This window comes from Cuculus canorus, chromosome 2, assembly GCF_017976375.1.
Source record: "Cuculus canorus isolate bCucCan1 chromosome 2, bCucCan1.pri, whole genome shotgun sequence".
NCBI lineage: Eukaryota > Metazoa > Chordata > Aves > Cuculiformes > Cuculidae > Cuculus > Cuculus canorus.
This window is the reverse complement of record NC_071402.1, coordinates 110,354,852-110,380,055: the sequence shown is the minus strand read 5'-3', so window position 1 is coordinate 110,380,055 and position 25,204 is coordinate 110,354,852. Positions and strand designations below refer to the sequence as shown.

General features: G+C 41.7%; 1 protein-coding gene across 1 annotated transcript in view; it reads left to right on the top strand.

Annotated features, from left to right (window-relative positions):
* AOAH (acyloxyacyl hydrolase) overlaps nucleotides 1–25,204 on the top strand; it is an 81,388-nt gene that overhangs the window by 23,701 nt on the left and 32,483 nt on the right. Inside the window, 8 exon segments of the mRNA XM_009557996.2 lie at nucleotides 3,277–3,336; nucleotides 9,206–9,276; nucleotides 11,571–11,631; nucleotides 12,138–12,208; nucleotides 14,852–14,900; nucleotides 15,337–15,385; nucleotides 16,504–16,598; nucleotides 24,709–24,800. Of these exon segments, the coding sequence (XP_009556291.2) occupies nucleotides 3,277–3,336; nucleotides 9,206–9,276; nucleotides 11,571–11,631; nucleotides 12,138–12,208; nucleotides 14,852–14,900; nucleotides 15,337–15,385; nucleotides 16,504–16,598; nucleotides 24,709–24,800 (548 nt within the window).

Here is a 25,204-nt window from a genome sequence, read left to right as displayed (position 1 = left end):
AGGGCTGTGCCAATTTGGGTAGGTGAGGCTGGCTGTTGCCCAGGACCTCTGCACACCCCCCAGACAGCAACTACAGGTTCGTCTATCAGCTGCTGGAGCCTAGGGAGCCCCTTCGTTGGTGGTGTTTTCATGACATGGGAAAGAGAGAAGGCTTCTTGCCAGCCGAAGTGCAGCAAGAGAGACTGTAGACTGCATGAGCTGCATGGCATTTGGCATCAGGCTTGAAATTATGGTGTCAGCCAAGGATTACAGGTGATCCAAGAAACCAAGAGTGGTTTCCCCCAGATGGGTGTTTTCAGCTGCCAGCCCTCCACAACCCACTGTGGATTCTTGTCTAGAGTAATTTATGTAGTGCGAGAAGACTTCATCCTTATCATTTCAGAGAGAGCATTTACTACAAGTTGGGACAATTCAGCCTTTCCTCCCTTGCTTTCTGCTTCCTCGGTGCAATATTGCTGTAGCTGTCTGAAGTGTGTGCTTCTGATTCACTGCTGCTGAGAGCAAGAAAGATTCCTCTTCTCCTGCCCAGCAGAAACAGATGGATGAGTCTTACCTCTCCGAAAATGTCTCATGCACCATACTCAATTTTATGGCATTTTCCTCATCTGAGTCTCGAGCTGTTTTATAGCAGAAATGACAGCAGATGATAATGTACAACGTAACTATGGCAAATGCAAGATGCATGTTTGGTTTGGGAGACAGCAGTTGCCCAGGGGGAAGAAACTAGGAGTGTCTTGGCTCCTTCCTAGCATCTCTCATCACTACATGACATACCTAGATTTTTATAAGACCATAGGCACAACGAATTTAACATATATTAAACACATATATTAAAAAACAATAACTTAAAATTCTGTGTTCCTTATGGCTTATTCTTATTCTTCCTTATCCCTTTATATTGATCACTATAAACATTTGACCCTTCACAGTTAATTAAATTGCTTTGATCGCCACCTAAATCAATTATAATGGCATGCTATATTTTATTCACAGTAAAAAAAAATTTGGTAATTGTTCCTTTAAATGCAAATATATACTGCTTTAATATTCCAAGCTGGCATGCCTGCTATTCAGTGAGGTTTCATCACTCAAGGGTTATTTTCTTTTTTTCAAAATGCTTTAACACTACCACTTGGCGAAGAACACTTTTTGTCCTCATGTTGAGTTCCTGTAGCTCCAGTCAGATAAATATAAGCTTGAGATGAACTTTACCTTGGAGCCCTCAGACCTGGTTGGTGTGAAGCTAGTATTTATGTCCTTAGGCTGGGCTGTAGGAGATAATGATGGCAGGTCATTGTCAGACAGAACAGTTTGTCCTCACTAACCATTTTGATCGAAACAAAGTGCTAACGTGTTTGTGGTACACCGGATTTTTCTTTTCATTTGAAACATTTTAAAAAGTAATTGATTTTGACCTCTTTTTTATTTTATTTTTTTAACGATCCTCAAAGCCTAGAGAACAAAAGAAGCTATTCCTTCTGGAAGAGGGCAAATGGGCAGTATTTTCAAGCCTTCTTCATGCTGAATGCTGAGGGGAAGGACAGAGGCCATCAAATAGTTACAGCCTTCACAGATAGGACTGTTTGCAAAGGTGGCCTAATAAATGCAGGACAGCATATGGGAATTATCATCATTGAGATGAAAGAATATTGTCTGAAAGTGAAAACAGAACAGCAGCGGGGAGCAGGCTAATGTTACTCTGCCAAAAGAATACTTTTTGCCTGAAGTTTTCACTAAAGTCTGCAAGCTAAGCTCATCTCAGGGGCACTTAGCAACTGGCTGTCTTACGAGCAAAGCACCTGTAGTATAAACTTTACTCACCCTCCCAAACCCCTGGAGGGCCTTTTTTTATTTATTTTTTTTTTTCTAAATTGAAGTTGTGAGATCTTCTTTTCCTATGGGAAGATGTGGCCAAATTTAGATAGTGCTGATAGCGCTGACAGAGTTGCTAAATAGTTGTTAAACTTTTTATACTGTATGAGTGTATCTGGGGCATCTCCTCCCCGTCATGACTAGGAAGAGTCCTTGTGGCAGGGAAACCAGTGTGGCCCTTCTGTGATGTGGTATGCGAAAAATTTCTTAAGACCAGGAGTAAACTCCTAACAGCACAGTGCAGAAACAGTCCCTGCTTGCTTGCCATGCCTCAGCACTTAGACAGGGAGGACCCAGGGCTGTGGACCACGTGGGCTGCAAAAATGTATTGGTTGAGGTTTTTGCAATGGCAGAGCCTTAAGGGAGGCTCAAGGGCAGGACCTTGGTAGTGCTTGGCAATTCCTGGCTGTGGTAAGTGGCCAACACTGTGTGCTCGACCACGGGCCTGCTGTGCCATGTATGGCACATCTATCCTCCTTCTGCTCGTGGCACTGGTCTCTGGATGTCACTTACACTCATAATTGGTGCCTCTTGCATAAATTTCCTCTCCTCCTTGAGAAGCATACATGTAAAGGAGAAGGTATTTGGGAACTTTTTTAGGGTGTCACCAGTACTTGTAACCTATAGCCTTACGATGACCAACCTGTTCTCTTTTGATAAAGATGTCTTTCTAGGTTCTTTTCTTGCAACAATTCTCCCACTATTCCTTTCCTATTTAGATTTAAGTACTTCATTTTGCAAGAGTCCCAAAATGCTTTTTCAGCGCAAATTTGCATGAACTGCATAGAAAAACAATCTTGCCACTGCCTGTGAGAACTTGCCTCCCAGTGCAGGTATTCACAGCACCAACCTTCCTAGATCCTAAGCAGGAGATTTACCTTCCAGAATCTGTTCCCTGCTTTATGCCTTCCCATGCACCAGCTGTTCCCCTGCTGAGATGAACCTTAGCCGAAAACAGCCCTTATCCATGCAAGACCAAATGTTTCCTCCATACCCTTCCACAGCAAGCCAGACCAGCATCACACTGTTAACTCTCTTTTGACCTCTAATGAATAAACTATTCTTCAGCAGGAGTCACTGGAAAAAGTCTGTCCTCTGCAGCTCATGCAGTGCAGTCAGGATATGAATCTCGGTTCTTTAACCGATCTGAACTTTTCCTTAGGAAAGAGATTATGCCCTGGAGCAAAATAAATGAACTCTTACAACTGGTGTTTCATAAGGGGGTGATAGGATAATTGATTGTTAGTCCAATAAAAAGTAACTGCTGATGAGCTTGTGGACTCATATATCATTTTTGTGCTGTGACTGATATATTTTTTAAAAAAGATAGAAAAAGGGGAAAAGAATTGGTAGAGTATTGTGAGGCTGATCTGGTTTGGTTTTGTTTTGTTCTTGCTTCTCTAGGTGGGGCTGAGTACTGCAATAAGGAGAGCAAAAAGGATTATGAAGACTTCCAAGGATCTGGTAAGAAATCAGTGGACTTAGGGTGTTTTATACTGTGCTTTAATTCTATCAGGAGCAAGTCCTCACTTATTTTGCCTGATTGTGAACTCACTTGATCATCACTGAATTGCATGCTGACTCACTCCTGCCTAGTACTGGATGTGGTCTATAAGGTGACACTGGAAAGAAGGAGAGAGAGATAATAGAGAAGAAATATGAAAGTATGGAGAGAGCAGAAAAAAAACTCATGAAAAATGCTGACTGCTTGTAGAGTAGGGATAACTGCCTATATCTGTCCAAGACATAAATTTGTGTCTGTCATTCATGCAGCAGCCAAGGATATAACCTGTGAGGTCCATAGAGCAGCTCCATGCTCAGGCCCTTGCTTGCACTAGCCCAGCTCGCCTTTGGTGGGGCAGCCAGCCTTAAAAACAAATAGAAATATAGGTTTTCTTTGGCAATTTTGACAAAAGCAGGAATTTGCCAGTCAGTCTTGCCCTGCATATTTTCATCCAGAGAAGCTTTCTTCCTTCAAACTTATTGCAGTATTTATTATTGCTCCTTCTTTTTTCGTGCTTCTTCCTTGTCCCTTGTCATCCCTGCCTCACCCCAGTAGTCATACATAAGAGGGAGCTCATGAACTGAGCCACTGCCTCAGGGCACAGTGACTAAATACACTTTAAGTTGTCTGAAACACAAGCAATGGCCTAAATGGCAATTCTGCATATTTTTCCTTCATTTTTGAGACACTGCTTTTGCTTCTGAACTTGAAAACTGGGATTTGAAATCTTTCTGCCTCCACTAGTTTTCAGATTTAGCAAGGCTCTCTAAAGGGTAGCAGAGAAGGGAAGAGCAGCTTTTATTCTGCTGGGTTCACTTATATGAGTCAGCTCTGCCATAGAGTTTGCTTCCAGTTGTCTTCAGGCACTTAATACAGAGCAAATGTTTTTGCTGTTTGTGAAGAAATTATTGATATTGCTTCCTCCTGAATCCTCACTGTGATGCTACTGACAAAAGTGAAAATTGAGATGCCTAATTAGCTTTTGGGCAAGTGCCAAATTGCTGGGCCAGGAAAATAGACAATGCACTGGAGAGACGGGTCTCAGCTCCAGCAGAACAGCAACCGTGAGGATCTTAGTCATTTTGTTTCCTGTTCAGTGGTGAGCTACTGGTGGCCTGAGATTTCTGTTCAAATTACATGAAATTTCTAATCCCTTTTTCCCAGGTCTAAGACCCACATTAACATCTGCAGCAAGATGCTCTAAGTTAAGGATGTCCTCCTTGCTAGTCTAAGCCTGGGTGCAGGTGTGAGAGTGAAGAGTTATCAGTGTGTAGCTACTGCCTTCCAGGAGGCAGAGCTCTTTTTTTACCTCATGTATGCTTCTGACCTTGGCATATCAAGCTGCTTCCCTCATGTGGCCAGTGCCATCTGGCCTCTGATGTTCATGCACGTCATGTCCTTTCAGGCTGTCCTGAGTGTGGTGGCGTGGTTGGTATCAATCTTTAGGGAGAATCTGAGGTCTCCTTCCATCTTGCCTCTTCTCTCCCATACTCTCAAAACTGCTTGATGCCCTGATGCCCCTGTATCTCTCTTGCTCTATATCACAGTGCCTTTGGCCTCTTGCTACCTCTACCTGGCTATTTAGCAGCAGGAGGGATGAGTGGCTAGAAGCAGGAAGGCCTTGGTTACGGTTGGGTTTCTTCAGTCCATGTATTTCTAAACCCACCACAGAAAGTCAGCCTAAATTAAAGCAAGTATCATGTGGTGATTGGGACTCTCCTGCAGTTATTCCTAGCAAGTATGCTGTAATGACTCTTGGTGAAACTTATTTTAAATAAAAAAAAAATAAAACTAAGAGCATTTCTACAGACATTGCTGTCTCTTGCAACTTTCCCTTCAGCTGGGTTGTGATTATTTTCATTTCAAATCCAGAAAAACTATGTAGTAAGAAACACAAAGGAATATCTCCAGGAGCATGGATCACTCCTGCATAAGCCTCATATTCCAGACTGGCAGCGTGTGATGACAGGGTAAAAAAACACCAGCACAAACTGAACACTGCCAAATCATAGTCTGTTCATCTGCCCAGGCAAATACATGTGCCAGTGAGGAAGGGCCAAAGCAGATGACTCTTGCTGCTTGGCGAGAGGGCTGCCTGGCTGAATGTGTGGGTGGGAATCTAGAAAAGCCTGTTTGTGGTAGGACATCTCTGCATCCACGTTGACAGAGAAAGAAAAACATTCACCTGGCCTCTTTTATGCTCTGCCTCATGCTGAACAGAAACATCAGATTATATCTGCTCATTCTTCCCATATCTGCTATTTTGGCTGGTTTTGCCCTATTGCATGGTAGTGGAAAGCCTTCGGAAAAGACTCTTGCAAGTTAACTGTCCTTGTCTTTGCTTAGCAGCTGTGTATGACTGTGCATGAAAAAGATTATGAATATTGGCAATAGAAATGGAAGGTCTGTCTATCTTTCAGGAGGGTTGTATTTACCGAGCATTTCTTATGGTTCATTGTAGATTTGGAAGAAAGAAAAGATGTTTTCTAGATTTAGAGATGCAGTGAAAGTAGCAACAACCCCAAAAAATCTAATAAATTTCTCCATTCATTAAAAGTAGTGAGCCATCTGTGAGAGACTTGCTTAAATGAAACACCAACAAGCATTAAGGATTCATTATTATTCTTTTTTTTTGTAAAACCAATTAAAATAATTACAGAAATGTTATTAGGGAATGTTAACAGGCAATGAATAAAATATTTGTGTTATCAATCATGGTGAGCACCTCTAGCACTGACTTTTCTTGTGGGCGAAGAAGATACTAACAGCCATCTTTGAGCAATAGCAGTGAAAGAACAAGTCATGGCTGTAGCATTTAAAGAGAGAGAGCACCATGCATACAATCCTGTTGTGACTAAGTGCTGCCTGCAACTCAAAGCCTGGCAGCAGAAGCAGGAAGCCACAGAGGAAGACAAAAGGAAATTGCAAAGCAGAGGGGAATATGAGCCAGTCTCCTGCTCGAGCACTCATATTACACAGGGGCAGGTAACCCATGCTCTCCAAAAATACATACTGCAGTTGTAGCCTGAGCCTTCTGGGAAGGTCCCTGTACTGTCTGCTCACTTGTGCTTTCCCACTCTTTTGCTTATACATTCATATGCAAAGATTATCCCTTTTTTTAACCCCGTGCTCCTTGCTGCCTTTTGAGAGTAAGCAAAGAACCATCTCTCAAAGAGCAGATGAGCTCCTGTCTTGCAGAACCACAAGCAGAACCAAAGCATTACATTCAGACCTCAGTGTCTCACATACTGTGGCGACACATGGACTGGGATGCCAGAGGCTGCTGTGCTTCAGGATGCTGCTGCAGCTGATCCTCAAAGCCCAACATTATTTCGCTGATACTACTTCCAGGGCACCATCATGCTGACCATTACCACCAAAGTTAGGCAGGCTCTGGGCCTGCAGGATAGCCATCCTTTGAAAGTAATGGAGATAGAGTCAGCCACAATTTTCAAATGACTAGCTGAGGAAAAGGCAAGAAAGATATTATTCTTCTTGTGGCAAAGGGTAGATTTGAAATGCAGCCCATGAGCAGAATGAAAGGAAGTTTTATTATTTACTTATTGCAAGTCCTGCAGTTTGTCTTTCTGGCACAGTTTTGGCTCTGGATGCCTTAAGCTCAAAGGCTTTGCTCGCTGTGACTTAGGCTGAAGTGAAAAGCCAACAGCTCAAATGAAGACATTGCAAATCTTAGCCTGATGGAAAGCTTTAAGAGCTTTTAGTGTTTTTTTGCAGGCAGTACTGAGATTAATCCTTTGTGGAGGAGTTGGGGGAAGTGGTTTCTTTCCTCTTTTCAGGAAGGTGTACATAGGTTTGCAAAGCTCTTTGAGAAAAGCTGGCATCCTGCTTGCATGCCTTTCAAGCTCTCTGCCTACCTGATCATATACATATATGCACACACAGAGACCAATGAGGAGGTCCCATCCCTGCTGTGGTGCAGGATGTAGTCCCAAGGCAGCCAGATTGGCAGGGAGATTGAGTACATGGATACAGATGGATGGGGAAGAGCATGGGCAGGTGGAGCTGCAGCACTGGGACCAGGTCTTTCAGCTTATGGAAAAGCACTGCTCCCTGCTGCCTTTGACCATTTCTATCCACTTCTTTTGTGGTTATGTTCTGGTTTCTCTTTTGACTCCACCAACATCCCTTCCATCTCGTGGTCCCCTCTAAGCCAGTGTGACCCCAGCCTTGTCATTTGAATGTGTTGGAAAGATCTGAACAGAGTAAATTGGTGGTGGGGTGTTGGAGGTTTCTTGTCTCTTGCTCCCCTGACTTTCCTTGCTTTTTTTCTCCTTTGATTTTCCTATTGCATCTTTCAGAAGGTGCACTGTTGTGGCTCTGCCTCTGGCACTGCCATGGCTCCCACATAAAGCACCACTCTCATTCATCTTCACCTTGCTGCTTGGCCACTTCAGCCACCAGTGCAAACTTCAGCTGCCATTTTTGGCTCTTTCCCAGCCCTCTTCTCCACATCAAGATCCCAGCTGTGACATATTACTGTGGCTGACCTCCTCCTCTGTGCAGAGAGAGACACTCATCTCCATCACTCCTTGTTACTTGTCCAAGCAAACACCTTCCTGCCTTCCTCAGAGCTGCAAGGCTTCCACTATACACTGTGGCACCCCTGATCCACTGCCCTGCAGTGCCACCTCAAAGTTCTTCTTCATCACTCAGAGCCTTATATACTTGGGTTACTGCTCCTCACAGTGATAAGTAGCTTTGAATTGTTCTCTCCTGAGCTGTATCCAGCCTTTATCTTCTGTTCTATGTTAGGCTTTGGCTGTAATCTCATTAGGGCTAGGACTATTTTTTTTTTCTTGTGTACATAAAATGGTAATAAAGGAATTGGTCCAAGGATACTGTTCTTATGTGCTATGGAAATAGGTATAGTTACATTTCTTTGCATAATGCTATGAGTGCATCTGTCTGCCTCTCTGCTCTGTATTTACATGCTGAAAGCTGCCTTAGTAAATACAGTTAATTAGACTGTATACTAGTTAGCCCTCCATGTTTATAGACCACCTGAATGCCCTCAGTGCTTAAAGACTACGTGAACTTAGGGTGAAGCGACATTAGCAGCATGTTTTGAGGTTGATTGCAGATGCAGCACAATATTTCCATAACCTGAGCATTAATTAGCTAGGTCTCTTTCAGCTTCTGAAGCTCCATGGTTACCTAGAACCTCAACTGGACTGGCCTATGGTTGTGGCCTACCAATGATGAGAAAGTTTGTTCTGCAGCAGCTGTCTTCTACAGCTTACATGTCTGTCAAAGATAGGCTCTAGTTATGAGATTTCCAGGTAAAAAATCTCATTAAAAATCATGGGCACTCTATGTACATGCTGGTTCCTCCCATTTCTCCTCTCTTTGGGTTTGCTCCTGACCTTTGGCTTATCCACACTGCCTGGAGCATGCAGAAACCAGCCTCATGGCCCACAGCATTTTGCTTTCACTAGTTTTGCACTATATGTCAGATATTATTATATTTATTGAACAGGAGAACAGTAATTTTTGCAAAGAGTGAAAAAAATACCTTTGGTACATGAGAGGAGACAGTTTCACAGGAGCTTCTTCCTTTTAATTCTACAGGTATTTGAAAGCAAGAGTAGGTGGTTTACAGAGTGTTCAATCAAAATCCTTAAGTTAATTGCTGTGTCAGATCTAAATCTTCTGCCATGTAGCATCCTTAATGGAGTCATTGAAGTTTTCAGACATTTCTAAGTAGCAAATATGTTATTTAGCTCTGAACTTTACTGATGCAGAATATCCCAGGCCACACTGCCTCCTTGAACTAATGCATCCTTCTTCTTCTATTTTCTTCCCCTCCAGAAGAGCTTCATGGGGTTCTCAAGTGTATGTGCATTTCCTCTTCTGGCTAACTTGTGTGAGAAGATTAAACAGTATGTATAAAGTTTTCAGTCCTTAGTCAGAAACAGAATATGGTACATTTGTTTATTTCAAAAATCATCCTTAGTTAACAAAGCTTCCTATACTTTACTTCTGCTGCTTTTCTTCAAAAAAAACACTGTCTGGATAATATAGAGAGAAGTTGCACAGAGTTCAGGTAAGATTCCTCAGAGGGAGCCCCGTGCTTTTTAATATTTAAAATATTTTCATAATTTTAGCAGGTCCCAGAGCTCAAATATACAACCCAGTCAAAGATATGACGCATCTAAGTGGAAGCCAATTTTCTCCTGAGATTTCCTAAGCCCAAGAGACTTCTCACTTTCGTTTGTTCATCCATTTGTGGTGTCCATGATTCAGTGCAGGAGGGTCAACAGCACTTACATAGCTCTGTGAGAAACCTTAATTAAGTGGGAGTTGCAAGCATAGGAGAATCTCAAGGTGTTTAAGAAAGCCATCTGGATGGCAGGCAGGAAAAACAACCAATGGTAGTGCTGACTTTGGGTCAGTTTCTGAGAAAGGCCAAGGACATCAGCTGGGCTGTTACTCCTAAAGCGTATTTGTCAATTTACTCTAGTGAGTTTCAGGTGAAGTCAAACAAATCTAAAGCTAAATCAGTATTATCAGAACTATGTTTTGACAAATTTGACTTCTAAGACTTACTTGCTCACTTATTTCTACTCATTTAATTGAAACTGCAAATATCAGGAGTTTATTTGAAATATACTGATTAATACAAAATATCTTGTAAGTGCCTTTGAAATGTAAGTCAGGACAAATAATCTGAATTTGAGCTTGTAAATTCGGACAGTGGAAGGAGGAATCAAGTTGTATATTGTGTTGTATCAAATGTGTTCAGCTCTTTTGATCCCTTCCTCTCACATACTCTCTCTGTTTTTTTCTTTTTTTCCTTCTGTAGCTACAAAAACCCATGTTCAGCAGTAGGATGTTTTCAGGTGGTCTGGATCTGTGCCATTTCCTTGCATCAGAACCTTACTTCAGAGAAAAAGTAGCCAAAAGCAGCACATGGAAAGCAGCACATGAAAATTATTGATTACAGAGAGAATGGGGGTTATAAGCCCCACCAGGAGTGCATGTCACCTGTCTCCTCTGTATTTTTTTTATTGTGATGCTCCTGTAGTCTGAGGAATCTACTCTCATTGCTCCTATTTGGCCTCTGAGATGGGTTCAGTATCTCTTATGAGTTCAAGAGGCTGGAAAAACTCAGAAAGAAAACTTTCCAAGGGAAGACTGATTAGCATATCATTCAAAGAGTGCTGCTTGCTGGGCCAAATATGAAAGGCTGCTCAGTGCAGGTGAGCTAAGCTGTGTCCCATAGATAAAGAGAGGTTCCACACTTGGGCAGCACCATGTGAAACTAGCACGTGACCAAGCTGAAAGGGAAAGGGCACAGATCTAATATCACCATTTTAATATCTGCTTCTGGTACTGCTAAAACCTATAGAGTTTCTGGAAACAAAAATCACGGTGGAAAAAAAAAAAAAAAGATCTAATTTTCAAAGCTTAATGCAAATAAGCACTGTGGGGGACCACTGAGGGCTCAGGTCTCCATTGCTGAAGTCAAGGTAAAATGCTTTTCTTGAATGCATTTTGAACATGAGCAGAAGTTTGTGGGACTAGACACAGAAATTGCAAGATGAGGCTGATCCTTAGTTAAAGCGTAAGGCCCCTTGTGAATCAGCATGTGCAGTCCTTCTTCATATTAAATTCAATTTTGCCCTATAAAATAAGCTGCTTTTGTTGGTTTGTTTCTGTATTTGTTTGGGGCCTTGGTTTGGGTTTTTTTTTTTTTGTAGCTGCAGCCTGATTGACTTGGCATTTAATTTGAGAAAGAGTTTTTGCCATTTGTTTTTAACAAACGAAGGAGGTTAGCCTCCATTAGCATAGTGTTCCGTTCTGCAGTGCCTCCCGAAGGCAGAAGGACTTCTCCAGGCTGAGTGTAGTATTTATTTGAAAAACTGTAGTTACTTTTACCACAGATTTGACGTCATAATTCGTTTCAGAGACTGAATGTTCTACATCACAGCCATACATGAGTCCATCAGTCTCACATCCAGAGCTTAGTCAGCAGATACTGGAAGAAATCAGAATTTGTTCCTTTGGACAGAATCCCTTTGCTGAAGTACAGGCACAGATCTAAAACTGAGTATGAAACTGCAAACAACATGCCAGTTATTATCTATTCTGTATGCTTTACCAATTTTTTTTTCTTTCTGATAGGCTCCCTTCCATATGTTAACACTGCATTGATTGTTTTTGGTTTTTACAGCGTTATAAGAAATAAACTGCCTTTTGAAGATTTTGATGGAGATAAATTTAGTACTTTCCCGGTAAGCAAAGCCTTTCTTTCGGTACAGTAATCCCTTGATAATGAGAATGTTTATGGGATTCCTCCTACTTTCTGCAAAGCCTTATTCGTTCATGTGAAAATAAGTATAGGAGTATAGTGAATGAGGGAGAGTTTTGTCATAAAAGGTGAGTCTGTTTTTCTGGATGAAAAATACAATCATTCATTTATACCACCTGGGGAGATGCACACATAGAGCTGTGCTCCCTGCAGGAGCAAATTGCTCTGCTGCTGAGTGGTCTGTTTACTGAATTAATAAGAGGTGAAGTAAAGTCATATAAAGAACCAAATTAAATTGCCAGCTTGTCTTATTTCTGCACCAAAATGTGCAAGGTGTCATTTACTAAAGCTTAGCAAAGGGACTCTGGAATACAATCCATTTAATAGGTTTTATTGCTATACCTCGAGTTAGATTCTCATTTTAGATATTTTAAATTAAAAGTGCAAGAGTAACAATGAGCATCCTATCTGTGTGCTTCTGGCTTTCAGACACTGAGGGGCTATCATTGGCGAGGCAGAGACTGCAATGACAAAAACATGACTGTGTACCCTGGCAGACGGTAAGGCTTTTAATTGTTTTAAAGGCCTCCTAGTAGAATCATAGAATCATAGAGTCATAGAATCATAGAATGACTAGGTTGGAAGGGACCCACTGGGTCATCGAATCCAACCATTCCTAACACTCCCTAAACCATATCCCTTAGCACCTTGTCCACCTGTCCTTTAAACACCTCCAGGGAAGGTGACTCAACCACCTCCCTGGGCAGCCTATTCCAGTTCTCAATGACCCTTTCCATGAATTTTTTTTTCCTGATGTCAAGCCTGAACCTCTCCTGGCGGATCTTGAGGCTATTCCTCCTTGTCCTGTCCCCTGTTACTTGGGAGAAGAGGCCAGCTCCCTCCTCTCCACAACCTCCTTTCAGGTAGACTAATAAGGTCTCCCCTCAGCCTCCTCTTCTCCAGGCTAAACAATCTCAGCTCTCTCAGCCGCTCCTCATAAGACTTGTTCTCCCACACCCTCACCAGCTTTGTTGCTCTTCTCTGTACACGCTCCAGAACCTCAATATCCTTCTTGTGGTGAGGGGCCCAGAACTGAACACAGTACTCAAGGTGCAGTCTCAGCAGTGCTGAGTACAAAGGGAGAATAACCTCCCTGGACCTGCTGGTCACGCCGTTTCTGATGCAAGCCAAGATGCCAAGATGCCATTGGCCTTCTTGGCCACCTGGGCACATTGCTAGCTCATGTTTAGTCGGCTGTCAACCAACACCCCCAGGTCCTTCTCTTTTAGGCAGCTTTCTAGCCAGACTTCTCCTAGTCTGTAGCACTGCATAGGGTTGTTATCCCCCAAGCGCAGGACCCAGCATTTGGCCTTGTTAAACCTCATGCTATTGGCCTCGGCCCAGCGGTCCAGCCTGTTAAGATCCCTTTGCAGAGCCTTCCTACCCTCCAGCAGATCCACACTTCCACACAGCTTAGTCCACTTTCAGGCTCACTCCCAACTAGCTTGGTCTTGTCCCCCTCCCCCTTCACATCTAGTTTAAAGCCCTATTTAAGAGCCTAGCTAGATTTTTAATAAGGACTTCAGTCCCCCTAGGAGACAAGTGTGTCCCATCCCTAGTAAGAAAGCCTGGGGGTGGGTGGGTCACCCCATGATCAAAGAACCCAAAGCCTTTCTCCTCACACCAGGCTCGGAGCCAGGCATTAATCAATTGTCTTTCTTTGGCCTCTTGCTTCTCATTCCTTAGCACTGGAATGGAGCTAAACACTACTTGTGCCCCAGAGCCCTCCAATGTTCTCCCTAGAGTCCTAAAGTCTCTCTTGATGGCTTTCTGCTTTCTGCGCTGTAAGTCATCATTGCCTATTTGAAATACTACTAGAGGGTAGTAGTCAGTCTCTTTCACCAAGGAAGGTAATTTTCCGGTAACATCCTTTACTGATGCCCCTGGTAAGCAGCAGACCTCCCTGTGGAACAGGTCCAGTCTGCAGATGGGTCCCTCCATTCCTTTTAGAGGGAATTCCCCAAGACAATCACTCTCCTCTTCTTATTTACTGAGGACGTTTTTATGGTCTTCAGAGGATGGCGAAGTAGTTGTGGCTTCTTGAAGAATGAGCTCCATCTTCGGGTTTGGCCGTAGTCTAAGACAGCTCATCACTGCTCATTGCGTGATTTGAGAGGAGATGGTCAAGACCAGGGGTTGGGATGCATTAGTCTGAGGAGTGGTTCACAGGTTTCTTTCTTTTCTCTGAAGCGTCTGCAGCCAAAATTGATCAAACAGACCAAAGGTGGGGAGGGAAGCCAACCTCTGAGGCTTACAATCTGTATGCCACTTGAGCTAATGTGGGCTGTGCCTACTTCAGGGTGTAGCAGGGAGGGAGGGAAAAACAGTGGTGCTCATGGCTGACTGTTGAGCTCCAGCATCCAAACCTCATGTTATATTGATGGAAAAATAGAGCTAAATATGTGCCCTTGTAAGTGAATATCTTTTAGGTGAATACATCCGTGTCGTCTGAGCATGAACTTCCATGCGCAACAGGAATGGAGAGCACCAGGAGTTGTAACAATGCGGTCTTGAACAAGGTCCTTTGATTTTGTTATTTTACCATGTGCTCAAAATGCACATGGTAAATTTCAAAGATAGAGCTCTCCTCTACCATGGCTTTATTAATAGATTACTTACCAGGACTCTAAAGCCTAGATATTAACTGACTTGTGACTAGATAAGCCAAGTTTAAGGGTATGGACTTTGAAGAATTTTATGCCCTCAATCTGGACAGCACACTTGCATTTGCAGGAATGGGCTTACGAAGTCCGTATGTAGTGACAGACAGAGTAGATGGAGTCTCTCTGTAAGAGACCTGAGCTAATTATACTGTGTTATGGGCCAGAGGAAATCCTCTTTACATGGCACTGAATTTAGAGTGAAAGTCTTGGAGGGTTTCAAAGAACATTGAAAAGGACAGGGAAAGGGGTGTTTGTCTTAGCAACTTCCAGTATCAATTTTAAATTTATATTGCATTTTGTTAGGAAAAAACTACCTCTCCTGGATTCAAACAGGGAAAAACCCCACCCTTCTGTGCAGAGAGGAGTTTCTAATTATTGTATCTTCTCAGTGAAAAATGTCACAAAGGATCCTATTTCCTCAAAATCCCCTCTTTCTCTGTTTTCTTTAACACTGTATACCCTGTTCTAACTCTGTTTCAGTCCTGATAATTGGGATGTGGAAAGTGACTCTAACTGCAATGGCATATGGGTAAGTAAATTGTTACATTTTATACTTCCTTCCTGATTGCTGCTTCTCTTTTCTCTTCCTTTTGAATGAGTCTGCAAAGATTTCTTTTTTGTTTACTCTGGTTTATGAACTGATTTGAAATACCCCTTTGTATTTACTTCCTTTGATACTCCAAGTAATAAAACTGTATTTATTAAAAAATAAGGAAACATAGGGGAAGCAGTTATGAGTGAAGTTTGTTTATTCATGCTTATGATTATTTAAATTACAGCTATTATAATTAATTCAAATGTACATATACTTATTAAAATAGTGTAATGGAAAACATCATTATTATGATGCAGTGCTTCTTGCAGACAAAGATTCAAGAAGAACTGAATTCTCAGCCTGTGTTTTGTGCTGCCATTTTTCAGGCACTAGGTAGATACTATAATCTGCCCCTTCTTTCCTCCAACAGGGTGTGGATCCAAAAGACGGAATTCCCTATGAGGAGAAATTCTGCAAAGGTAAATGTTTATAGTCAATGTAAGAAATAATGCATCTTTTGTATTAATTTTGTAAATATTTTAATATTTTCACAGTTGTTGCCAATGTAGGGGAAATATAACTTCATGAGGAAAGCAAAATGGCAAAGTTTTTAACTTCGGGATGGGGAAAAATGAAACATGAAAAGTACAGGTCACTGGTTGTTTCCTGATAAAAGCCAGTTCAGTTATTAAGTTGAAATACATAGATCAGGAACAGCAGCAAACAGAGACGTTACTTCTGTATTTTCTGCAGTACCTGAAGCCCTAACCTAGAGAATTCAGGAGAGCAGTTTAATCTCTTTGTGTGTCCAGATTGACCCATTGCTGTAAATACCAGCAATCACACCAGCAGTGATGCTGATTCTTTTCTGGAGAAGGCCTTAAAGAGATGAACTTATGGCATCGGCTGATCTGCCTGACAGTGATGTAGATGCCTGTATATACACATATGTATGAATAAAACCCCTACTAAACAGCCATGACTACAGCTGCTGCTCACCTTGTCTTACATTTAAATCAGCATCTGGGGGATGAACCATTGCCTGGAAAGGCTTTTCGACATTTTTAGATGAAAGGCAATCTATAAATGCTAAGTAACATAAATTATAAACCAGCCAGATTGCACCAGCAGAAATACTCATATGAGTAGCACGTCCGCAACCCAGTTCTGTTATAAGGAGATTTGAGCAATTTCCTGACTAATCCGATTTCCCTGAATGTTTAAGCACTTTTTAATGCATATTCTATGGATAGTAAAAAAAATCCTGTGCAGCAGATCCTCTGCTGAAATAACACATCCATCCTTGAATACAACCAGGACTTCTTCTCGTTAACAAGACCTCTCTCTCTTTTTGTCCTTAGCTGTTTCTCTAGGGTTGTTGGCACATGCCTGCTAGTTTTTGCTGCAGATGGGATGAAAATCCCACTGCAGAGTCTGAACATTTCAGCCATGTGAGGGGTGGTGTAGCCAGTCGCACCATGACTCCATCAGCTGTCATTGCTGTTCCTCTCTAAGGGCTGCTCTGTAAGGGTCACTCTCCATCCTCTGTTTCAGTTTTCTCCTGCTGCTCATGTGACTAATAAAATGCATTAATTAGGTGCAGACTCGCAAGGAGTTGTGCTATTGGGAGACTCAGCCGGCGCTCACTTCCACATCCCTCCTGAGTGGATGACCGTCACGCAGATGTCAGCGGTGAGAAATCATGTTTGGGTTGCTGAAACTCCTCTGCTGCAGACTGTCATTTGCTTTCTCTCCTGTGCCACAGGCTGCCAAAGGGGAACAACTGCAGTGCACCTCATTGCACTGGAATTTATAGTCATGTTCTCGTGTGTGTCAGTGCCCTCCCGTGGCTGCTCTTCTGAAGATAAAAAAGCATAGTCCCGTGCCACCGTCACTCCCCCGACATCTGTGCAATTGGGTCAGTGAAGAATTTGGCTTCAGTGCCCCAGTGCTGTGCCAAAGACACAAACCAGGACATCTGGCTTTCCACGCACATGCCTGCGGCTTAAGGAGAACCATGCTGTCTGTGGGATGAGTTCTGCCATTAGTGGGCTTATTGGTATGGCTCTCTGCTGTGCAAGTGTTGCAGAAGTGACCCTGCTGACAGTCCGGGAATGTCTGTTTTAGGCACCTGGCTTTGAAATTACATGTCCTGGATTGTTTTCCCTCATCTGTGGCATATGTGAAATAGGTCTAATAACTCCAGGGATCAGGCTCTGTGGCTTGTTGAACAAATGTATCTGCAGGCATTTGAGGGTCATCCAAGGGTTTATAAAGGACTCATCCTAAAAGGAAGTGTTTCTGTAGTGACCATGAAGTATCACTACCACACTGACACCTATCTTTGGGCAGTGTCCCAGTATTTCCCATTTTCAAACAGTAACAAAATGCACCTGACTGTGAATTATGCTGAGCCTCAGCTGTTGCAGTTCGCTGGCATGCAATGAAATAATTGAGGAGAAGAAATAATTTCAGCAAACTGCATTTGCAAGGTGGAGATAAATGTGCCAGTATGCTCCTCTCCTTTCCTGTCGTTTCTTATCCCAAGCCAGTGTCACTCCCTAGCCAGGGAGGGCTATGCATTGTCCTTCTCTGCACAAGGGTCTGTTGCATGGGCATGAGCAGATAGATTATCATTGCCCACCTTCTCTGATAAAAACCTGCTACTCCCCAGCTGGTTTCTGTAGAAGGATGTAGACATTTTCTGGAAAACAGTATTTATTCCAAATGTCAGTAGTTGCAGTTCTGTTGGAGGTCTGAGACTTTTGTGTGTTTTCTGATTTAAACGTTGCAGATTAGCAGTTGTTTCTCTTTGTTAAACGTTTATGAGCAATGATTAGACGAATGACACTGATGACAGAGCTGATCATGAGCATAATAAATTAGCACTAATGATAATTTAGATTATCTTGTCTAATAAAGATGGAACTAATACTGATGGTGATCGTCATTCTGGCAGTAATGCTGGTAGCAGAGCCCTGTAGGCAAGAATAATTGCAGACTACGTCAGCATTTTATCACCTTAATGAAGGTTTAGGAAGCATTTATTTTCCTTGAAGCTTGCTGGTCCACTAGCTGGATTGGTCGAGGGCTCGTAATGGCATGCAGAGGCAGAAGCTTCAAGGTCAGGAGCTGGAGTGCAGATTATAAAGTGAGTTTTGATGGCACCTTGTTATTCTCTAATGGGGTTAGAGCAGCTTGCGTAAGAAGGTAACTGATGCTTTCTGTGTAAGGCTCAAGAAATACATGCTTTCAGTGCTCAAATTCATCTGGCCAGCATCTGGGAAAGATCAAGGACTGGCTGGAAAGGGAGAAGTGGGATGATTTCCTTTGCAGAAAGGGTGGCTCCAGGTTAGAGCTAGTGCCCTGCACTGAGGTGAGGAAGGCAAAGAGAGATGTGTTCACTCTCTGGCCTTTCGTAGTCAATCCAGTCACAGTATATAAAATAAAATGAGTTAAGATACCACTGGAATTAGAGAAGGTAAATAAAACATATAAGTAAGTAAAAAGGAATGTATTTCATGCACCTGTCCAAGGCGCCAGGGCTAGTGTCTGTTCTGAGCCCAGTAAGAAAGGCATTGCTTAACATAGCACTTACTGGAGCTAGTGGAAGAAGGTGAAAGAGGATCGTATAGATAACCTTATGTCCCTTCGGACGCTGGGCACTCCAAGCTGGGCAGTGTCAGACAGACTTCTGACAGGGATACAGCACAGTATGTCGATAGTGCAGAGGAACTTGGAGAATTCAGTTATAGCTACCCAGGACAGAGCAGGGCTGGACTAATTACCTTGCAGGAAATGCAGGTTTCGTACACCTAGCTGAGCTCTAAGGAGTGCACTGCGTAGTCGCCCGGGTGTCTGAGGCACATCAGGTGCGAGATAGGAAAGAACAGATTCTTTTTTAGGACTATTTGCAAGCTTTCCTACTGAGCTGGAAAAAATATAGCAGTTAAATAATTAATGCAGAGTACAGAGAGTTCAGTGGTATGTAAACCCTTCTATCTGTGTTTAAACTCTAGCAAAAGTATAAAGTTATTTAATTTGCCACTCACCTTAAGTAAGAAAGATGTCATCTAAACACAATAACACTAGCAAAAAAATTATGGGCTAATTCATACTTTGTCACTGCCTTTTGCTCTCGCTTATTCTCTGTGTCTTGCTTTCTGTGTGTAGAATGGCAATAGCAGTAATTCAACTGCCTTGGGATTGTGAAGGTGAAATACTGTTGTCTCTTGATGTATAGTATTAAATGCCACTGGCAAATATCCTTCATCTGTAGGTTTAATTAACAAGTTAACCGGCCTCAATGCTTCTTCAGTGCAAGGCTTTTCTCAAAGAGAATTTCTAAGCCCATCCGGGGATGGTTTTGTGACCAAAGGGAGTGTGGAGAGTCTATGTTCTGATGTGACATAAGACATTCTTAAGCTGGAACAACAGCATGAATTTGAAGTTGGGAGTCTGAGAGGGAAGGATAAGGCATTAGCCTCATGTACCTGCTGTTCTCCCATGCTGTTAAACTCTGGAGACTTTGCTTTGATTCCATCAAAATTTCCTTGATAAGACACATAGAAAAATTAGTTTGTCAAATGGTTTTCACTACAGTCAATACTAGAGTCAGTTGAAAGATTTAATTTCCATTTCAATGGAATCTCACCCCTCTTCATAGAATTCCAAATAGGACCTCCCCCTATGCCCATCCAGGATTTTTGTCATGTGTATAAGGAAAAGGTTGAATGCATGTTAATTCAGATTTATTAAGTGAATTGTTCTACTACTTTTACGTTTTTCTATATTTCTATGTATGTATTTTACATATATATATTTCTTATTTACATTTATCCTTATACAAGTTCACATATAGAAGTGTTTTTATATGTGTAAAGTAAAATTTACACTTGGTAACAATGCTGGGATCCCTTCTGTTAATCAGCACCACATCAGTGGCAGCTGATAATTCCTGTTTTAAAGGTAATTAGGTGAGGAAATAATTTTCCAGGAGAGATGCTGAGAATTTAGTTAAGATGCTGTTCAGAATGGTTGCTTTCCCTGATCATGTGGCACACATGCAAAGCAGCAGTAATGATAAGTGAGTGAAGAAAGAGAAAGTGAATGAGCAATTTCCTTACTGAAGCATGCTCAGGTTGTCACTTGGGTAACTGGATGATTAGCACGAAGGTTACTAGAGCGGTATTTGTGTTGAACAGCTTTGGAATTCAGATGCCAACACCTTCATCTCAAAGTCTGTTCTTGGGAAGCTGGTTTACGCTGGATTTTGGATTTCCTAGCCTGATCGGATTTACTGCCCTCCTAATATTAGCCCCTCACAGGGTAGTAAACCCCCATGTAATCCAATGCAGGGGGCATGCCCCTGTCATACATTCCATGTCAAGGAATGTATCAAGATGCATCATTCACTTATCCGATATCAAGTCTTTTTATCAAGCTTTTACTTATGACACAGTCACAAATGCAATTATCATCCCTCTTAGAGTATGTGCTTCCCCCAAAGTGCATAGGGAGACACTACTTGGTGTGGAAAATGTCCTTCACAAGGTGGACACATCTTTGAAAGCTATAGTTCAGACATGTTATTTCTCCAGTTAAAAAAAAAAATCAAAACAAAACCCAAAACCACTAAACCAAAATAACCAGAAAAGCAATCCACCTTATGTAGCATTAAGGGAAGTCACACATACCTTGATGTTGAAGTTTTTGACCAACTTGGTATTACTAAGTCCCAAAGTCTACCCTTGCAGGGACCCAGCTGAGGTGCTGCAACACAGAGAAAATTATATTGGGACTGTCACTGAGGATACCTCACTGCCTGTTCCCAGAGAGGCAGCCAAGTTGTTGGGTCATATGGCTCTGTCCTCAACTTACCATCACTTCATTAAATCCCCAAACACTCAGAGCGCAATTACATGAAGAGAATTATACGTCTGTAAGAGGGGAAGAAGTCAACTTTATTTTAGCTTTTTTCTTGTCAGTAGGGTTTGGCTTTGCCAGGCTTTTCTTCTTTTAAAAGGGTCAGCAGGAATCAGGCTGAACATTCATTCTTTTGTCCCAAAAATGTGGGTACTAAAAATGAAGCGTAATGCAGTAGACATGTACTTGATGAGGTTTAGCAAAGCCTCATCAAAGAAATACTGTGTTGGGTATTTTTTTTGAGGTGGATGGTTTTTGCGGAAAGCTAATATTGAAAACACTGGTGTGTCTAGCAATAGATATTGTGCTCCTGCTGCTTTGTCCATCTGTTTACAATTGACTTCCAAATAGCTACTAAATGCAGCATTTTTCTATTAGATGTCTGGGATAGAATCTTACCTTTTAATCTCAATTTAGAGACAATTTTGTCTGGAGATAAATGCACTGTATTTATAGATTTGCTGCAAATGATACCCTTTCCAGGAAGATGCATTTTAAAAATTCTTGGATCTCTATTTCATGCTGAATAAAGAGAAAAATATATCCCACTTATATCTGCAATCCAGTAAATATCTATTTCCCACAAACTCAAGGGGTTCTCCCGTTTCGTTAAAGTAACTGTTTCATAGTATGTATTTCCTATTAAAAGAATTCAACATTTCTTTAAATGAGAGTTCAGGATGTCCTGAATACTTATCCCACTGACTTATTTTTTTGCACCACTTGAAAAAAAGAGGAGTTTGATCTGTGAAAACCTTATCAAAAACATTCTCTAGTTTCCCTTTAAATCTAGTGAATTGCAGGCAAGTTTCTCCCAGCTAATACTGTGATGACTAAGATGCTGCATTTTGGGGAAATAAGGTTGTAATATTGCTAATTTCAAACCTATGTCCCTTGCAGTTTTACAGAGTTGAAACACCATATATGTTTTTTAAGAAGATAGACTATCCTTTCCTCAAAAGCTCTGAGGCTTGCTTATTAGTATCTACTTAGAATAAGAAAGTCGTCTGTGGTACTTAATGCTGGCACAAGGATTTGATCATTAAAGTCAGTATAAAAAAAATTCTATTACCCTTCAAATGAAGAGATACTTTAGTGCTCTCAGTATTTCTCTAATTGCCATTAAAGGCTTATATGAGTGTTAGGTTTCCAATGGCCTTTTGTGTCCTGATTTTGAAAATCTCCTGCCACAGCAACCCTGAACCTTCTTCCGTTTAAGCTAACTTGGTCAGTTCAGCTCAATGTGTGCGCATTTAGCATCAGCCATGGCTTTGGCTGCCCAGTACAAGAGAAGTGAGAGGATTCACGGAGACATATTTCAAGATAGGATGCATATAGGAAGTGAGGACATTCCTTTAAAATGAGCCCATCCAGAGAATTTGAGGCTAAAATATGGCATTTGAAACTAGGCTGGAATAACTTTCTAATAATTCTCTGCTAAAATCTGGCATGTAGGCTGAAGCAGCCAGAATAGTCTAGAGAATGGTATTTAAACAAGGCTGTGCTCAGAAGAGTAATAAGCTAAAAGTTGACACAGATCAACCTCTAGAATGGGACAGATTTGCATCTCAGACTAAGTGAAATGCAGTCTGTTAGACCATGCTTTCCAAACTACATCCTTGCAGAGTTTAAGGTCTAGCATTCTTAAGAAATTTCCATTAACTACTCATCTTCACCCTTTGGTCCTGAAATATCTTCAAAAATCTGGCTTTAAGTGTTTTTCTGGAAGAGTGTCAATGCTAACCATATACAAATTCTCAAATGCAGCTGTAATTCTGGGCTCAAATGTTCCTTTCCAATCTAATTTGCAACTCAATTAAGTTCTGGCTAATTCATATTTAAGCTAAGTTTGCAGGGGGGAAAAGAACAGTTCAAAATTATTGGAACTCATCCAAAGGAAATATTATTTTGGATTGCTAATAGGAAATAATGAGAGAACTGTTCACAGAAGGATTTGTTTTAAAAATATTTAATCACGTTATGGGTCTTTTTATATTCTTATATGAGGTGACTTCTAAGAGATCATATCTGTAATTTGCTCTATGCTAAGTGACTATTTCAATATTTCTGTCACCGTTAATTCAAAGCTACAGGGAGGCAAATATTGCAAATGGCCAAGGCGTACTGTACCCCTCCACTTGTGCTCATAGCAGTGTCCTTGGCTTAAGTGCCTGCTTGTACACAAAACTGTCAGACTGGAAGAAGGCAGATTTGGAAGTTCCCTCCAGCCTAAAAAAAAAAATAAATAAATTAATGTGTAAATATACATATCTACAGATACACACAAGGACACACACGTAGAGATATATCTAGAGAGAGATAAGATGGAGCTGTATGAGAGAGAGAACTAACTGGAAGATAATTGAGCCAGGCCTATTTTCACCTTGGTAACAAATGCAGATCTACTCTAAGTAGGTCAAATATGCTGTTACATGTTTTAAATTGGCATCTGCTGTGCATTACGCTGCTCAGAGCATGGCTTCAGGATTTCTCCTCCCCACCCTCCCTATCCCTCCTCTCCTCTCCTCTCCTCTCCTCTCCTCTCCTCTCCTCTCCTCTCCTCTCCTCTCCTCTCCTCTCCTCTCCTCTCCTCTCCTCTCCTCTCCTCTCCTCTCCTCTCCTCTCCTCTCCTCTCCTCTCCTCTCCTCTCCTCTCCTCTCCTCTCCTCTCCTCTCCTCTCCTCTCCTCTCCTCTCCTCTCCTCCCCCTTTCCTGCATTTTCCCCCATCCTCATGCAGACAAAACCTGTAGTCATATACTCAAGGATAGCTCCCATTCACCTAAATGATAATTTTCTGGGCTAAAGACTTGGTGGAAACCACAGGAAATAGCTCTTTTGTGGCTCCTCACTTACGTCTGACCCTTCTGGAGAAAGAATTACTCACCTGCTTGCTATTTACAGCAGTGAAAGTTTAAGGAAACCCCACAATTACTTGAAAAGAAAATTAAGCTAATAAATTACAAGGATTAAAGCCTATAAGTTCTTCAATTTTATGGTTTGGCCTTCTTTTGGTTATTACCTTTTTCATCAACAGTTTTTTAGTATGAGCATGCTGGATTTACACATTTGTCTTTGCAAGCATACCCCAGACTGGAAGAAGCTCAAAATTTACTCCATGTTCTCATCCTTCTGAAGTGATGCAATTCCTTGAGGCCATTATTCTTGCCTTTCACGATTTTTGACATATTCACAAATCAGAGTGGAAATGAACAGGGCACTGTGTTTTGAATGTGCAACACAGCTGGCATCTGCATAGAGGCTTTAGCAGAGCTCAAAAAAAAGCATTAGGGACTAATGCTAACAAAAGCAGGGAAGGGTAAATGTTGCATCTATTTGTGTGGGAAGTTATGGCAGACCATGTGTTTTTGTCTCTGGTCCCTGCCATGCCCGGGGGCCTTTCTGACTCTGTTTCTTCAGTGCTGTTCCCAAAATTTGTAGTGAGGACCAGGCAGAGGTTCATGCTTGTAGTTCATTCTGCTGCAGAGGGTAAGAGAGTTTTGAGCAAATTTGACCTTATCCCTCTGCCACATATGCTGAGGGTATCATGCTGTCATCTCTTCCTGTGCCCTAGGAGATCCACCTGTGTATAGGATGGATGCTGCAGCAAATAGCTGCCCCCTCAGTGGTATGCACCTGCAGCATGTGCTCCACATCAGGAGGAGTTCGGAGCTCTTCAAGGATTAAAGGGTGCCAGGAGATGTGATTCAGATGTCTCCTCTGCTTTTCCTTCCTCCATCTCTTGATATACCCATATTACAAGAGTCAACTCTTTAAGTAGACGTGTTAAATAATTACTTCTACAGCTAACGTTAAAATTGCTGCAGGACTTTTTGTCTGTGAGGGTGAAACTGTGTTAATTTAACAATTTCTCTTTCAGAAATCATTTGCTAATCTCCCAATGGCTTTCACCAATGAGCTTGACTGGCCCCAGTTCTCAGAGATCACCGGATTTCTGAATTCCACCATTGGGTAAGACAACAGGTGGGCTGGGTGTCATGCAAGTCTCAAAGTCCCTCCAAGCACAGCAACAAAAACAAACAAACAAACAAACAAACAAACCCAAAAGATACTTGAAAGGAAAGATAAAAATGCTACTCAGCTGTGCTTCTGCTCTTTCTTAAATGAAGATTGACACTGGATCTAGGGATTTTAAAAATATCTTTTAAATATATAGATAATACACAGTAGTATGGCCCTGTCTTCCTGAAATTCAAGGTAGGTTTCAGAGCTGGTAAAAATGCAATTTAGAGGGAGAAAAAAACCCCAAAGACATGAAAAATAAATATGCTTTTTTTCACAATTCTGGGGTAGGGATAAGGGGAGCATTTCTGAAAGTAAAAAAAATCATCATTTTCATTTTCTTAGTTCTTTTT